Here is an 18,696-nt window from a genome sequence, read left to right as displayed (position 1 = left end):
TTCACTGACTGACTCTTGATTCACTGACCGTCTCCTGATTCACTGACTGACTCTTGATTCACTGACCGACTCTTGATTCACTGACCGTCTCCTGATTCACTGACTGACTCTTGATTCACTGACCGACTCTTGATTCACTGACTGTCTACTGATTCACTGACCAACTTTTGATTCTCTGACCAACTCCTGATTCACTGAACAACTCCTGATTCACTGAACAACTCCTATTGCACTGACTGACTCTTGATTCTCTGAGCGACTCTTAATTCACTGACTGTCTCCTGATACACTGACTGACTCTTGATTCACTGACCGACTCTTGATTCACTGACTACTGATTCACAGACCAACTATTGATCCAGTATGTGATTAAGTGTCAGTGTTCAGTGTTCATCTCAGACTGAAGGTGGTGTGTGTTTGTGCAGGAGCTGAACGTGCGCCAGCTCACTCTCTCCACTGATAAGGACCGATACGGCATCCGCCTGCGGGCCGAACCCGATCACATGGTGCTGGGCAAACGGCTGAAAGGCGCCTTTAAATCCGTGACCGCATCCATCAAAGAGCTGAAGAGTGAAGAGCTGGAGGAGTTCCAGAAGACAGGCAAGAGCACCACACAAACGCACGAACACCACACACGCACGAACACACCCTTACTGATACCCAATATAGTATACATACAGAACATGAACTGAAGTCTAATGTGCTACTCCGATATGAACATCAGCCCGATGCTCATCATCAGGGTTTGTTCATAATAATAGTGTAATATTGATGAGTGTTATATGATATATTAGTGTAAGGTAGTGCCAGCAGGAGTGTGAGGAGCTCAGCCAGCCGTGATAATCAGACTTTACACTGCACATCTGATAGTCTTGTCTTTCTCCATGCCTGTTATATGTAACAGTGTGCTGTAATGAGCGAAACATCCGATAACACTGCAGATCAGATCATCACATCAGTGTGTGTGTGTGTGTGTGTGTGTGTGTGTGTGTGTGTGTGTGTGTGTGTGTGTGTGTGTGTGTGTGTGTGTGCAGATACTGTTTAAAATGGTCTCTGACACCAACACAAAGCTGACAACATTTAGAAGTATAAAACTGATTACGGCTACCTTAAGCACCTCGCCTCGTCTCTTCATTTCTTTTCTTTTTATGTCTTCTTTGTTCATTTTGCCTCTTCTCTTCTCTTCTCTTCTCTTCTCTTCTCTTCTTCGTTTCTCTTCGTTTCTCTTCTCTTCTCTTCTCTTTTCACCCCATCTCATCTCTATTCATCTTGTTTCTCTTTTCTCCTCTCATCTCTTCTCGCCTTTTCTCGTCTCTTTTCTTCTCCTCTTGTCTTCTTCTCCTCATCTCACCTGTTCTTGTCTTGTCTCTTTTTCCTCTCCTCTTCCCGTCTATTTTCTCCTCTTTTCATCTTCTCGTTCCATCTCATCTCACCTAATCTCCTCTCTTTTCTTCTCTTCTCTCAATTTCCTTTCTTTTTCTATCTTCTCTTTTCATTTTGCATTGTCTTTTTTCCTCTTCTCTTCTTGTCTCTTCTCACCTCTTCTCATCTCACCTGTTCTCGTCTCGTCTTCTCTCTTTTCTCCTTTCCTCGTCTCACCCCTTCTCATTTCTTTTTTTTTCTTCTCTTCTCCTCATCTTGTCTCATCTCTTCTCTTCTCGTCTTACCCCTTCTTCTCTTTTTATTCGTCTCTTCTCTTTTCTCCTCTTCTTGCCTCGCTTCTCATCTCTTTTCTGCTCTTCTCATCTTACCCCTTCTTCTCTTTTCTTTTCGTCTCTTCTCTCCTCTTCTCAGCTCGCCTCTTCTCTTTTCTTCTCTTCCTGTCTCACCCCTTTTTATCTCGTCTCTTTTCTTCTTGTTTCATTTCTTTTTTCTTCTCGTCTCGTCTCTTTCCTTCTTTTCTCATTTCATTTCTTCTCGTTTCTTTTCTTCTCATCTCTTTACTCTTCCCTTCTTGTCTCTTCTCCTCTCGTCTCGTTTTCTTTCCTCACCTCTTCTTATCTTATCTTTTCTCATCTCGTCTCTTCTAGTCTCATTTCTCTTCTCCCTATCTCTTTTCTTTTTGTCTCTTTTCTTTTCTCGCCTCTTCTCATCTCTTCTCGTCTCTTTTCTCCTCTTCTCGTCTCTTTTCTTTTCTTCTCTTCTCGTCTCTTTTCTTTTCTCCTCTTCTCGTCTCTTTTCTTTTCTCCTCTTCTCGTCTCTTTTCTTTTTTCCTCTCGACGTCTCTTTTCTTTTTTCCTCTCGACGTCTCTTTTCATCTAGTCTCCTTTTTGTCTCGTCTCTTCTCGTCTTGATTTCTTTCGTCTCTTTTCTTTCCTCGCCTTTTCTCAGCTCCTATTTTCTCTTATTCTCGTCTCTTCTCATCTCTTTTCTCTTCTCGTCTCTTTGTTTCCTCTTTTCTGTTCTTCTCGTCTATTTTTGTCTCTTCTCTTTTCTCTTTTTATCTCTTCTCATCTCGTCTCTTCTCTTCTCATTTCTCTTCTCCTCATCTCTTATCTCTTCTCGTCAACTCTTCTCTTCTTTTCTTTTCTCCCTATCTCTTTTCTTTTCCTTCTCTTCTCTTCTAGTCTCTTTTCTTATCTCATCTTGCCTCTTTTCTCTTCTCCTTATTTCTTTTTTTCTCTTTTTCTCTTCTCTCCTCTTCCCATCTCTTCTCTTTTCTCATCTTTTAGTTTCTTTTCTCATCCTGTCTCTCCTTATCTCCTCTTTTCTATTTTCTGTTCTCTTTTCTCCTCTTCTCTTTTCATCTCATCTTCTCTTTTCTTCGTCCCTGTTCTTCTCTCCTCTTACCTCTCTCCTCATCTCTCCTCCAGGTTGTATAGTGGTGGATGGTCATGACCTGCGTGAGGAGGATCTGCGTCTGATGTACACCTTCGATCAGTCGTCTGGATCCGCGTCTCAGTACGAGGCTCACTCGGACGCTCAGGTGCTCCTGCTCTCCGAATATTAAACTCACTCCTGCACAAACGTGAAGCTGACGGACGTGTGTTTCCCTCAGGTGCTGGTTCTGCTGGACGTCACGCCGGATCAGGCCATGCTGGACGAAGGAGTGGCCCGAGAGGTCATCAACCGCATCCAGAAACTGCGCAAGAAGGTGAGATTCTCCGGGAAAGATGATGAGATATAACAACTTAACTAATCCACTTCCATCCAAAGAATCTAAACTGAAATATTATGACAAGTATTTGTGTATGAAGCAGCGTTTCCATCCAATGAGAAAGAGGCGAAAAGAAAATTATCAGTTCCTGTTAAACTTGCACAAATAATGGGCAGAGAAACGTAGTTTAGTGCACTGGGAAAAGCCGCTGTGGTCTTGTTTCTCTTCTATCATGTTTAAAGGGGTGGTCCACTACAATATACTATATTAAACCAATCGTCTCAAACTCAGTTCCTGCAGGGCCGCAGCTCTGCATAGTTCAGCTCTAACCACTCCCGACTCCTGCTTAATAGTCTCTAGTAGTCTTGAACACCTTGATTAGTGTGATCAGCTGTGTTTGACTAGGGTTGGAGCAAAACTGTGGAGAGCTGCGGCCCTCCAGGAATCCAGTTTGAGACTTATGGTTTAAACTGAAGTTGATGTGTAATGTAGGCTTGTGCGAACATCAGGCTTGGGCGGTATCCAAATTTTGATACCGTCAAACCTCTTCCCTATTTTACCTCGGTATCCGGTATTACCGTGCATAATATAAACTTATGACGTAAGGCTCAGACAGCTTCACCAAACTGTTGGCTTGTGCCTAAACCATTCAGAAACTGAATACCGTATATGCGACCTTAAGTTCACCGTCACCTGTATGTCTTGTTCATATCAGAGATCTGCGCGGGACGCTCTTTCTCCTTCACGCACGTACACACACACACACACACACACACACACACACACACACACACACACACACGCACACAGAGAGAGAGAAAGCACCAATCGATGCACAGCACCACGTTCTCTCTCTCTCTCTTTCTCATTCACACACACACACACACACACACACACACACACACACACACACACACACACACACACACACACACACAGAGACAGCACCAAGCGACGCACAGCACCACGTTCTCTCTCTCTCTCTCTCTCTCTCTCTCTCTCTCTCTCTCTCTCTCATTCTCAAACACACACACACATAGAGAGAGTGACACACAGCACCATGCACTCTCTCATTCACACACACACACACACACACACACATAAACAGCATCCACGCAGATGCGCGTGTGCTCGCTCGCTCGGGAGCGATATTGTTAGACCGTGCGCACTTGTGTGTATTACACCATTATTACGTATTACGACCGCTCTCGCGCTTTATTCTGAACTTTATTCTGAAGTTTATTTAATCTGGTTGGCTCCCGCGGTACAGCAGCGGGAATGCAGACCTCTCATATTTACCACGTCTCACTTCTCGTTCGGTCGAAACCGGAAATTCTGCCAAGCCGCAGGTAACTTGGTGCGCGACTCGCCATCTTACCTCACCTCTCTCTCTCTCCTCCACACTGTCCGGTAATGACAATCACTCATACGCATTTGTAGGCATTTAATAAAGAATATTTAATATTTAATACTTGTCTTCTATTTAAGTGCTTTGTTTTTTTATGACGGTATGACGGTATTGAAACTGACACCGTTGCTATTTTTAGATCCTGCGGTGTACCATTTTACTGTTTTACCGCCCAAGCCTAGTGAACATAAACAATATGTTTATGTTCACTACAAAAAAATACATCCGGGTTAGTGAGATCACAAGCGCTTCAGGTTACGCGCATTCACCACACGCAGCCAAGGGGCGTGGCAGAGAAATACCGTCCAAACGCTGCTATTTCCACACAGCTTCTTCTGTTTCTGTAGTTGAGTGTCCAAAGGACACGACACAAAGAGGGCAGTGCTTACGATTTATTTTAATTATGTTCCAGAGAACTATAAAAATACACAGCTCTAGCATTTGACAAAGGATAGCGTCCAGAATCTCTCCCAGTGCAGTGCTGGATTCAGCTAAACACTCCTCAGAGAAAAAGCAGCTCTGAAAAGAACAGATGAAGCTCTGGATTGTGAGCCACAACCTGTGTTTTTATTTGTTTAAATAGATTTATTACATGCATAGTGTCCAGCGTTAATGGTATGTTGTAGCGAGGACGTAAACAATGGGAAGTGCTGTTTGGCACCGCTAACAATTTAGCTACAGATTCATATTTATCCGTCAAACTGCTGTAAACAGCCACAATCTTCATCAGCGCTGCAGTGTCTCTCTATGTGGACACTTTCTCTGTGTTCTACATCTCAAATAACCAACTCACAAAACATATTTGACGCGTTCATATTAATGACACGTGCTTATAACCCGAATATATTTAAAAGACACTTGTTAGATGATATTTTAGAGAGCAGGCGTGAGGTTCAGCTGTGTGCTCTTCATTTTCCGTCTGATTCAGGCTCACACTGACGCGGCTACACCAGGCCCTACATCAGATAACAACATTTTTTTTTTTGCGATGTATTTCATAACTGAAAAAGATAAGATGTGACTGTGAGCTTTAAAAAGCATGTTTTGGTAAGCCAGACTCATTTACAATTTTGAGTAAAGTGTTCTGTTTTAATAATTTATTTAATGCTATATGCAAAATAAACTCTATAAGCTATAAATGTAATGTATAAGCTGTTGACCACTAACAACTAGGCTAATATGTAAAGAAAATCTGCTATTCAAAAATTTGTTTGTTAGTTATAAAAAATACTAATGTCCATATTGGCTCTGGTGCATTAAATAATAATTAATAATAATTTAATAAAATATAATAATTTAATAAAATATAATAATTAAATAATGATATTTAATAATATTAAAATAATTTAATATAATAATAATAAAATTATATATATATATATATATATATATATATATATATATATATATATATATATAATATATAATAATTAAAATACATGTTAGTCTGCTCTTATTAAAATGACAGAGACCATTTAAAAAGATAAATACATTACTTTTAAAATGCTATAAATTATTTTTTACCTTTGAAATAATTGTTGTCTTTATATATATATATATATATATATATATATATATATGTATATATATATATATATATATTTCTTTATTTGTGTTTGCCCACCCGAAATGTCACTTGGCCCACCCTAAAGTTCCGAGCTGAAGCCGGGCCTGGGCTACACTGACTGACAGTGTTTACACAACGGCACAGCGCGTGCTAGTAGAGGCGTGACGCTTTTCCTGGTGACGTGGAGCCGATCTGCGAATCACAGCACATTGTGTTAGCTGACCAATCAGAGCCTCTTGAGGGCAGACCTTTTAGAAGAACTAGGAAATATGACAGAGGTGTTCATGTTTTCTGAGCCGCTGTATATAATCAAAGTAAGATATGAAAAAATAACGTGATTTTCTATAAATATAGCATGAGGACACACTGCTTTGCATCTTATAAACACAACCAAGCCTTAAAAAATACACACTGGACCACCACTTTAAATTTGTGCTTAAAATTCACACAAAGATAGTAATGCATTAATTATATATTAATGATGGTTATAATTAAAAACAGCAGTTTTCTGCCTGCGGATGTTGCCGGGTTTGTCAGGCAGTGTTCTCCTGAATCAGCTGTTGTTCAGACAGGGACCGGTCTGCATCTCCTTCATTAGTTCTCCAGTGACGTCTGCGCTCGCGGTGTGTGTTTTTCTGCCGTCTCTCGGGCTCAGATCTCCTGTTTTCACACTCACGAGAGATGCTATTCGGGTGATCTTTCCACCCCAGAGTTCTGCGGCTAATAAAGCTTCATTAGTCCACACCGACACAAACAACACGCTGGAGCGGTGTAAAGTGAGACGGATTTCCTCCCGTTTCCCTCAATAATAGTGTGTGTTTGATCCGCTGTGTGTGAGGAAGGCCGCTGGACGCCCGCCAGCGCCCGAATTCCTCTCTTATTGAAAACTCTGAAAGAATCTGGGGGAATTTTCCATGGAGGGAATTAATTTTTTTGTTCGGTGTGAGCGAGGGGTTTGTGGAAAAGCAGGAGCTGTTGTTCGCTCGGCTCGGTGTGTGCTTTTTTTCCACAACAAGAGGGTTTGTTTTCTCCTAGCGTCTGCTCTGGGAGCATGGTGGAGTTTTTCTGCGATTTCCCAGAGCGCCGCTCGCTGTTTTTCAGCTTCAGAAGGAGAGTAAATGAGCCACTCTTCACCAGCAGAGGCGCTACACTCACTGTCTTTATATGAGCATCACAAATTAATAATAAAAATAATAATAAAAAACAAACAATAATCCAATTCTGTTTGGACTTAAAAATAAGTAAAAAAAAAAAAAAAGTTTTGACATTTAAACATAAGTAATAATTTTACACTGAAAATAAATATAAATAAAGAAAATAATAATTTAAATAAATAATAAAAATTTTAATAAATAAATGTCAAATAAATCAAAATAAATTAGATAATTTTACATAAATTAAATAAAATGAATTAAAATAAATAAATAAAATGTAAATAAATGAATATAAATTTTTAATAAATTAACATATATAAAATGTAAATAACTTAATTAAAAATAAATGAAAATAAATAAATTTAATTCAAATAAATTAAAATATAAATAAATAAAATTTAAATAAATTAATTTAAAATAAATTTAAAAAAATTATAAATTAATTAAAATAATAAATGAATACAATTAAAATAAATAAATAAATAAATAATTTAAAAAATCAATAAATAAATGAATAAATAAATAAGTAGTATTTATCTCATTTAAAGTTACATAATAGCTAAGTATTTTCCTTTTACGGAGAAAAAATGTGATCAAAGGCTGCTGAACCTCTGTCTGAAAGGCGCTTTTGATCAACTATATACCTAAATTGTTGTTTTTCATTTTGTATTTTTACATTTTGTATTTTTTTCTCAGTGTAGGGCACTCCTGGCCTTCTTTCAACTAGTAGGTGCGTGTGGAAAGCACGAGTCCGTCGCTCCATATATGCAAGCCACGTGTCTCCATTGGAAATAACAAACTTGCGCGTGCAAAAGACGCGATATGTGACCGGCCCTTAGTTAATAACCTCAGCCATAGTTAATCCAGTGTGCATGGTGTACAAGCTCTACAAGACTAGCACTTGGCATAACTTTAAGTTGCAGCAGTTTTGTTTCATGCAGAAGCACGGTGTTGAGAAGCCTTTACCATTAATTAATCGTGACGAATTAAAGCGCATTAATAGTGAAACCGGTTATTCATTGCATCCCTAAGTGTGGTGTGTATGTTTGAGAGTAAGTCAATAAATTAAATGTAATGTTTCCCTTGTGTGTGTGTGTGTGTGTGTGTGTGTGTGTGTGTGTGTGTGTGTGTGTGTGTGTGTGTTTGTGTGTGTGTTCAGGGTCACCTGGTGCCGTCAGATGAGATCACGGTGTTCTACCGCTGTCAGCCGGCTGGTGAATATCTGCATCAGGTGATTGAGGCACACACAGACTTCATCCTGGCCACCACCAAAGCTCCGCTCAGAGCGTACCCCGTGTGTCCCAACGCCAGCGTCATCGTGCAGGAGAACACACAGGTAACAGAACACACAATCACAGATCAGTGTGTGTGCTTTAGGATTCATCAAGGGCTGGACGATATTAGATAAAGCTGCCAGTGCCGTATTTTGTTTAGTCGTGATGCGAGGATGAGTTCAGCTGATCGGAATCGATCTGTTTAGAAAGATCTTATTAATTCAACTAGTCTCTGTGTGTGTGTGTGTGCGCGTACTTGTCCATGTGTCTGTGTGTCTGCATGTTTGTGTGTGCGTGTATGCATGTGTGTGCTTGTGCGTTTGTGTCTGGTTGCATCCGTGTGTGCTTGTCTGTATGCATGTGTGTCTGTATAGGTTTGTGCATATGTGTACATGCATGCGTGTCTGTGTGTGTGATTGCATCTGTGTGTGCGTTCGTATGTGCCTGTCTATATGTATGTGTGTGTCTGTATGTGTTTGTGTGTGTCTGTACATGCATGCGTGTCTGTGTGTATGTGTGCATGTCTATATGTATGTGTTTGTGCGTACATGCATGCATGCATGTGTGTGTGTGTGTGTGTGTGTGTGCATGGATGTATGTTTTGTTTGTGTGTGTAAATGTGTTTGTGTGTGTATGTGTGCATGCATTTATGTGTTTGTGTGCATGTTTGTGTGTGTGTATGCATGTGTGTGCATGTGTGTTGTTGCATCTGTGTGTGCATGTCTATATGTATGTGTCTATATGTGTTTGTGCGTATGTGTGTATGTGCACATCGGCATGTGTGTGTGTGTGTGTGTGTGTGTGTATGTTTATGTGCCTGCATGTGTGTGTTTTCTTTATGTATGTGTGTACTTATGTGTTTGTGCATGTCTCTATGCATACTTGTGTGCGCGTGCGTGTGTGTGTGTGTAAGTGTAAATTTGTGTGATTTTGTGTGTACTTGTGCATGTGTGTGTGTGTGTGTGTGTGTGTGTGCATATGCATGCGCCTGTATGTTTGTGTATATGTGTGTGTAGATATGTGCATGTGTGTGTTCATGCATTCATTCATTCATTCATGCGTGTGTGTGTGTGTGTGTGTGTGTTTCAGCTGAAGGGCTCTGATCTGGAGTTGACTATCGTGCGAGGCTCCTCCTCTTCCTCCGTCTGCAGGGCTCCTGTGAGCGGCTCGGCGTGTGCGTTTGTGAACCTCAGAGTGTCGCTCAAAGATAAACAGCAGGGTATGAGACGCTACACACACACACACACACACACCCACACACACCTGCAGGATCTGATCTGCAGCTCATCTTCTGTGTGTTCTGCTGTCAGACGGTGTGGTTCTGCTGGAGAACCCCAAGGGAGACAACAGACTGGACCTGGAGCAGCTGAAGAGGATCTGCTGCAGTGTGTTCGGCCTCAACGGAGCTCCAGTCTCCATATTCAACGGCAAGACAGGTGAGCGCTCCAAATATAACAGTGGAGCCTGTTCACATGTGTGTGTGTGTGTTTCTCCGCAGCAGAAGTTGTCATAGTTGGTGGGAGAGCACAACAGATCATTCATTTACAATCCTATTTGCTGAAATAATGACAGAAAAATTTCACAATGGTCTTATGAAGACTTTCAGAAAGAGGAAAACAGTGGTGTAAGACCGATAACTAGGGGTGTAACGGATCACGGTTGATCTGTGATTCATATGATTAATACATATTTTTACTTGTAGATTAATCCTAAACTTGTAATGATTGCAGAGAGATCGCCTCCTCTTTTTTTTAAAAGCAGCCAATAGCTGTTTATTTCATCATCGCTCAGCCAGTAAGAGTGCTTGAGCTCAGGTGAATCAAATGTCTTGAAGGGGGCGGGGCATGTCAGACACTAGAGAGCCTTTGATTGGTCAGAAGATTTGATGAGACACTAAAGTATGAAGTGACATAAATAAAAACCATAGATATATATACACTAGATGTCGCCTGGCCTATTGTTGTCTATTGGACGGAATGCGTCAATAGCGCCGCCATCTTGGTACAGGGTAGCGCTCCTTTGAAATGAATGCGGGACCAAGATACAGGACTGTGGCCATCCAAAGCCAGAGATATACACATATACACACATATCTATGATCGGGAGTTTTCCTGGATGTTAGTACCACAGTCCTCCACTGTACCTCATTTCAAAGGAGTGCTACCCTGTACCAAGATGGCGGCGCTATTGATGCATTCTGTCCAATAGACAACAATAGGCCAGGCGACATCTAATGTATATATCTATGTGCCGTATGGTGAATGCAGTAAGTGACTGTTATCATCAATAACGTTACCTGATTAGCACAAAAGTTCAGAAAATACAAAAACAGAAAAAAACTTAATTTTACCTATGAAATGTTCTACCTTTGTGCTTTGTTTTCTTTGTTTGCTCGTTACTACACCCGTAGACAGCGCTAAAGTCCCGCATCTTCACGTAATAACACTGTCTTGACTAGTGCGGTTGAATGACACTAGTTCTGGGAGCACTGTACCAATGTGGCGGCGCTATTGACGCATGCTCAGGGTCCCCATGTCATATCTAGTGTATATTTCTATGAATAAAAACAACCTCGATCCATTTATGTGGAAGTGCTACTAGTATGTGTGTGTGTGTGCGCATGTTTGTGTGCACATGTGTTAATGCGTGTGTGTGTGTGTGTTCCAGCACTCAGCAGCAGCACTGATCTGCTGTCTCTGAGCGGCAGGACTCTGACTGTGAGCTCGGCTGCGGGTTCGAGTCCTGCAGATGTGAGCAGCTCCGAGTCTCTGCTGTGTCCGTATGTGAACCTGCAGCTCGTCAATGCCAGTCCTGCAGGTGCGTCCGCTCACACACACACTTTGTTTACTAAATAATCATTGTGTCTATGAGCATGTTCATCTGTGAGCTTAATGTAGGTCCCCATGTGTTAAGCAGTGTGTTTTGAAGTTGTGCTGTGTATGTGTGTGTGTAGAGTGTCAGACTGGAGACGTGGCGACGCTGCTCCTGATGAACCCTGAGGGTAAAAACCTCCTCCAGTTCTCAGATCTGCTGAGAGAAACGGCTAAAGTGTTCGGTCTGAGAGGAAGAAGACTGATGCTCTACACTGATCCACAGCTCACTGCAGGTGTGTGTGTGTGTGTGTGTGCGTGTGACATTGGTCTGACTGCTCTGAATGGCGAGTGAAATGACTGGTGTTAAAGTGTGTTTGGGATAAAGTGTGTGTGTAAAGTAAAGAGTGTTGATGTATGGAAAGTGATTTCAAGCCTCAAGGAGCAGCTGAAGAATCAGTGAAGGAAACAGAGGAGAAGCCAGAGCTGACTGACTGCAGAATCAAACACTAACACACACACACTCCTCAACACACCTAAATACACACATTTAAGCACATTTAAGCACACTTAAACACACACACACAACAAACACACACACTTTAAATATACATACATACACAAACAAACATAAACATACACTAACACACACTCATACACAAACACACTCACATTTAAGTGCACACATGCACAAACACACTTTAAAACACACAAACAAATACATAAACATGCGCAGTCACTTTAACACACAGGCACACACCTTTAAACACACACACACACTTATGAACACACACACACACACACATTTACATGCGTGTGTTTAAGTGTATTTTAACATGCATACACAAACACACTTAGAGACACACACACCGATGCACACACACACACTTACAGAGACATGCTTAAACACACACATACACTTAAAACACACACATACACAAATGAACGCTTAAACACACGCACAATTTAACACGCCAACACACCTTTAAACATTAACACACACAATTAAGTACACAATCACGCTTAAACACACACACACACATACAATTAAGTACACAATCACACTTAAACACACACACTTATAAAATGACACACCTAAAAACACACGTAAAAACATTCATACACACTTACAGAGACATGCTTAAACACACACTTACACACACACACTTAAAAAAAAACACAAACACACACACACACACACACAAACGAACACTTAAAACACACACAATTTAACACGCCAACAAACTTTTAAACATTACCACACACCTAAGTACACACACACACACACACACACACACACTAAAAAAACAAAACACACAATTAAGTACACAATTACACTACACACACACACATAAAAACACTCATACACACACTTACAGAGACATATGTTTAAACACACACACTTTAACACACCAACACGCTTTAAACACAAAGAAACACACACACTGAAGTACACATACACTTAAACACACACACACACTTACAGAGACATATGCTTAAACACATACACAAACACTCAGACATTTAAGTGTGTTTTTAACACGCATGCAAAAACACTTAAACACATACACACTTATAAACAACACATTAAAATGTGTGTTTGAGTGTGTTTTTACACACACATTTAGACACACACACACACACACACACACACACACACACACACTTTAAAACACACAAACAAACGCTTAAACATGCACACAGTCACTTTAACACACAGGCACACACCTTTAAACACACACACTTATGAACACATACACATTTATGTGTGTGTGTTTAAGTGTATTTTTAACACACATGCACAAACACACTTAGAGTCACACACACACTTGCGCGCACACACAAACACACACCTAACATAAAGCACTTCATTGATGTATTAATCCAGCTCTGCATAACTGAAGTGCAGAGCCTGATGCAGCATTCAGTGCTGATGTTACAGTTCAGCAGATTCACCACTGTCTTACAGAGAGGATCAACGATAAAGACTCAATAATTAATATAAGATCAGTAATACTTTGAATGCATCTCTACGTGTGTAAGTCTGTTTGTGTGTGTGTGTGTTTCAGAGCTGAAGGCGTCCTCTATGAAGACTCTGAACTCGAAGACGCTCTACGTGAAGGTTCTTCCAACAACAGCAGAAGCGTAACTGTGAAAACATCATCACGTCTGTGTGTGTTCATGTACTGTCAGTCGTATAGAGGGAAAACTATTCAATAAATAAAACAACAGCAGCTCACCGACTCTTACAGCACAGTTTGAGCATTCAGACACTCTTCCTGTTACTGGAGAAACACTGCTACTAATGCTTAGACTACATGTTTTTGACTCGGTTACACAGCTTTTGACTTGTTTCTAGTCCAAGTATCTCACAATTTTTAAATCAAGACGCCTTTTCTAGACAAGCTGAAAGTACTGGTGTGCGTTCAGAAATAATGAGTCAAAATGAAGTGAGTTTTTCATTTAAACAAGCTTAAATAATCTGACAACGGGGGGAAATGGAGTATTTGATTTGAAAGTGAAAACTAGACTATTTTGCTTGTTTAAAGACAGTGGTTCTCAACCGGCGGGGGCGCAGACTCTCTCGCGGGGGGCGCAAGTATGCTACAGGATGGGAAGAAAAAAAAACTGAATTTTTTTTGTGTGCAAATTTGTGATCTTTGTTCGGATTCATCAGATCTATTTTCACTGCTAAAATAGACCAAAACTCAAAAATATAAGTGACTTAATATTATTAACTTGTTTGTTGAACTGTCATATGAAATCACTGTCACATTTTCAATCGTGAGGTAATGATAAATTAAGGCCCCGTTTACACTGATGCGCTTTCGTTTTAAAACGCATAAGTTTTGCTATGGACACGCCATCCGTCCACAGTACGCCGGAGTTCTTGAGTGCCGAAAACGGAGCGTTTTGGAAACGCTGGAGAGGCCGTGTTCATTCTGAAGCGCTGCTGCTCCGTCTCAGTGTGGATGAGGGAAAACGGAGACATCTGGAAATGGAGGCGGGGCTGCTGAGATTCGCTACCTGATTGGGGCTTTTGTGTCATTGCGTATCCTTCCCTAATTCGTCAAGTCCCTATCACATGACTATAACACATGACTTTAACGCTACCGGAAAACAGTACTGTAAACAACAACACGGACACAGAAATGGGAGCGTTGTTTGCACTATTGTCTGTTTTAGGCGCCATTGTGCAGTTATTCATTTGTTACGTTTAGTAACAACTCGACCTCGTTGTCTGTCGACAGAAATACCTCTCTTGCTTTCTTTGCCATCGCGTTCATTGTTTAACCGGCGTTTGTTGACTAACAATAACCAAATGCCGAGCGAGACACATGCTTCCTGTTTATACTAGAACGTGCATGCCCAGAGTGCGCCAATGGTCACGTGATATACGTTTTTGGTGGCGTAGTGTGGACGGAGATATGTTCAGAGATGCTAGTGTGGACGCGGATCGTTTTTGATCTAAAACGCCGTTTTAAAACTAAAACGCACTGGTGTGAATGGGGCCTAAGTGATGGTCAGTTGTCAGCCTCTTGGTCGTCAGCTCATGTGATGGCCCCAACTGCAATGAACCAGCTTTGGCGGGGCCCAGCTTGCAAATGGTTAAGACCCCCTGTTTTAAGACATAAACTCACTTCATTCTGACTCATATTAATAAATCAACATGTTGTACTTGTCTAGAAAATGCTTCTTGATTCAAGAACTTGTAGTTATTTGGACTAGAAACAAGTAAGGGTGCTTTCACCTCTGTGGTTCGGTTCATTTAGTCTAGACCAATAGGAACAAATGATCCATTGAAGGATTTTCTGCCATCTTTGGCTCCTTTTCACACCACACTGACTGCTTCGGTCTAAACCAATTGAAAAGGAACCAAAATGCAGTCATCTGACAAAATCCACATCTCTCATTGGCCAAATGCTATTGAACGCATTTCCTAAACTGCTTTACGATTGGTCAGAATTAACAGGCGGGAAAATGCCACTGGAACTCCCGCACTTAAACCAACAGGCAGACACAACATGTGGCTTTTGACCCCAGAGGGTCGACTGCGCTGCAGATTGTATCCCTGCTCATAGTGTACTATATAGTTTATATGCATCACTTTAGACCAGGCATGTCCAATCTCGGTCCTGGAGGGTCGGTGTCCTGCAAAGTTTAGGCCGGACTCACACTAGGTACAGTTGCCTCGAACCGGGCCAAAGCACTCTTGTCCCCCCTCCCGTCTCCCCCGACGGCCCGCGCTCACACTACAAACGGGCTTCGGCACGCTTACGTCATCGCTGCTGGGCTGTTCAGTAAGACGCGCTCTCTCACTCAGCAGCACAGTGGAGATTTCTCTAGTTATATCGTTTCAGTCGTTTGATATGCCGTCAAATATTTCGCCAAACAATCCCTAGGGATGTGGGGACACGCAGTCAGATATTTCGCCGAACAGATCCGCCACTTTTGGCGCTCATAAATAATCATAAAGCCCTCGTGCTGCAGGAATGAGGAGGTCTGCTGAAGGTGCAGCTGTCGTGCCGTGAGGGGTTTGCTTTAATAAGCTACGGCAGTTTGCGTTCACTGAACAGTAAGAATGATGAATAAATCCATATGAAACAGCCCCTTAAAAGTCACGTCTCGCTTTCAGTTTCGGGCTTTGGCGCGTTTTGCACTCACACACAAGCGTACCGCGCCAAAGCCCAAGTGAACCGCGCTCAGGCACACCTCTTCCAACCGGGCCAGGGCCGGCCAAGTGAACCGTGCTTGAGCCCGATTCAGTGCACTCACACTTCTCAAACGATCCGGGAAACGGGCCTGGGCACGGTACGGATGGCATAGTGTGAGTAGGCCCTTAGTTTCAACCTCGATTAGACACACCTGGGCTAGCTAGTCAAGCTCTCAAGCTGCGCTCACACTGGACTCGTCTCCCCATAGACTTCCATTCATACCTGAATGCGTCAGACTGGAAACGCGGGGTCATGCGTCAAGTTTCAATGGTCGCTACGGTGCAAAGTTCAAGCTTGGTGAACTCTGTCCTGCCAAATCGCATCACTTGATTTCATGAGACCTATGAAGGATCAAAACATGACCTCTCTGGACAGAAATTTAAAACATGAAGCAACCGCTCGCTTTTTAAATGTCTAATCATCTTGTTTAATCCCGCCCCTTTTCGCAGCGCCGCACGACAGAATTTCGCACACAAAAACTCTAGTGTGACCGCAGCTTCACTAGGCTTTCTAGAAACATCCTTGCAGGTGTGTTGGAGCACCGGCCCTCCAGGACTGAGTTTGGACACCCCTACTTTAGACAAACTATACATTTCGAAAATGAAGCACGGCTGAGGCTGGAATACAATATTTTAACACATTGATATTGGCGAAGGCGTTGGAGGAGGCGTGAATTAATTTAGCTAAACTGCGACATGGTCATCTTCCGGATATATTACCAAAGATCCATCAGGTAATGTTTTTCCCCCTCTCTCTCTCTCTCTCTCTCTCTCTCTGTTTAAAACTGTTTATAAGCACTGACAGTATATTTTTCCTCCACACCCCATAAGATGGGACAGCGCATCGGACTACAGCAGCTGGATTCATCCAAAAAGGCGCAGTACTTTTTTGCGGTTGGGTCTGATTTAGTTTGGATCATATTCTCACCACAAACGAATCGCTGCAGGGTTCGCTTAAAAGCCTCGTCAAGGAGGTCTCGGTATGTTTTTTGGTCCGCTTTAGGTGCGATGGCTGCATTCACACCTGCCCAAACGAACCACACCAAGAGGGAAAACCAACTCTAGTGCGATTCAACCGATCTAAGTAAGGCAGGTGTGAAAGCACCCTGAGGAAAGCAGTGCAGCTTTTTGCAGTGTGGGGAAATAATCAACTTGAATGGATCAATCAATACTTTTGAATAAATCTGGAGATGCAGAAATAAAATCGTCGAGTTCTTCATTTCTCATCGTCATCTTCAGGATCACGCCGCACTGATGTTTCTTTGCTTTTACACCCAGAAGAGCTGCAGGAATTACTTTTATAATGGGGTTTAAACACGGCGGTGCGTCAGCAGTGTGTGAATATCTCCAGCTTCTAATGGTCAACATGAATATATTGAATTAGTTCTGATCAGACTTGATAGAAACAGTCTGCAGGAACACTTTGATTGGCCTTCTCTCTTCAAGATCCTACTGTACTAGCATAATAATCAGTGGTAGATCAGAACACTCAAATCACATGTCCTCACGGCTTCACTTTTAGGTCTTAAAAGTGGATTCAGTTCATTATAATGCTTAAAATTTGATGAACAATATTTATTAATGAGGTTTGTCAAAGGTTTTAACAATAAATGTAAGTATTAAAAGAAGTATGGGCGACACGGAGGTGCATCGAGTGGCTCTGTGGTGTCAGCAAGAAGGTCGCTGGTTCAAGTCCCGGCTGGGTCAGTTGGCATTTCAGTGTGGAGTTTGCATGTTCTCCCCGTGTTGGCGTTGGTTTGCTCCGGTTTACTCCACGGTCCAAACACATGCGCTATAGTGGAATTGATCAACTAAACTGGCCATGTGTGTGTGTGTGTGTGTGTGTGTTTGACTGAGTGTGTGAATATTAAACACACCTTCACCATCTGTGTGCTCAGCATCACACTCTCTGAAGTCACTGGAGGAGCTCAGAGCGGCCCAACACCATCTGCCATACACACACACACACACACACTCACTCGCATACTTGCACAATCACACTCATTCACATACACACACTTACTTTCACTCACATACACGCACACACTTGAAGACGCAGTCACTCATTCACTAGCTCACTCATACACGCACTCGTAAACGCATACAGGATGTACACTTACACAATCACTTGTTCACAGTCATTCACACACACACACACACACTAATTGACTCACATATACTTGCGCACTTATACACACTCATAGACTGTCACACTTTCACTAGCTCACTCATACACACACAATCACACTTATTCACAAACTCATACACTGACACACTTGTTTGCATGCATGCATGTGTGTGTGCATTAATGTGTATGTAAGCATATGAAATTGTGTATGCATGTACGTGTGTGTTTGTATACATGCGCGTGTGTGTGTATGCTTGTTGATGTATGTATGCGCATGTGTCTGCATTTTTGTGTGTATGCAAGTGAATGTGTGTGTCTGTGTATATGCATGTTTATGTATGCGTGTGAATGTCTGTTTGTGTTTGTAAACAATCATGTGTGTGTGTATGCGTGTTGATGGATGTATGCGTGTGTGTCTGTATGCAGTTTTGTGCGTATATGCAAGTGAATGTGTGTGTGTGTATGCATGTTTATGTATGCGTGTGTGTCTATGAATGTTTGTGTATGTATGCAAGTGAATGAATGTGTTTGTGTGTATGTATCT

General features: G+C 41.8%; 1 protein-coding gene across 1 annotated transcript in view; it reads left to right on the top strand.

Annotated features, from left to right (window-relative positions):
• iars1 (isoleucyl-tRNA synthetase 1) overlaps positions 1–13,547 on the top strand; it is a 54,161-nt gene extending 40,614 nt beyond the window's left edge. Inside the window, 9 exon segments of the mRNA NM_199896.2 lie at positions 426–600; positions 2,814–2,926; positions 2,999–3,094; positions 8,386–8,562; positions 9,590–9,719; positions 9,811–9,936; positions 11,168–11,317; positions 11,454–11,606; positions 13,380–13,547. Of these exon segments, the coding sequence (NP_956190.2) occupies positions 426–600; positions 2,814–2,926; positions 2,999–3,094; positions 8,386–8,562; positions 9,590–9,719; positions 9,811–9,936; positions 11,168–11,317; positions 11,454–11,606; positions 13,380–13,459 (1,200 nt within the window). The 3' untranslated portion in view covers positions 13,460–13,547.
• Positions 13,548–18,696: the final 5,149 nt, after the last annotated feature.

The sequence above is a fragment of the Danio rerio genome, chromosome 11 (assembly GCF_049306965.1).
Source record: "Danio rerio strain Tuebingen ecotype United States chromosome 11, GRCz12tu, whole genome shotgun sequence".
Taxonomy (NCBI): domain Eukaryota; kingdom Metazoa; phylum Chordata; class Actinopteri; order Cypriniformes; family Danionidae; genus Danio; species Danio rerio.
Note: the sequence above shows the minus strand (reverse complement) of the source record. Positions and strands in the feature narration are given on the sequence as shown.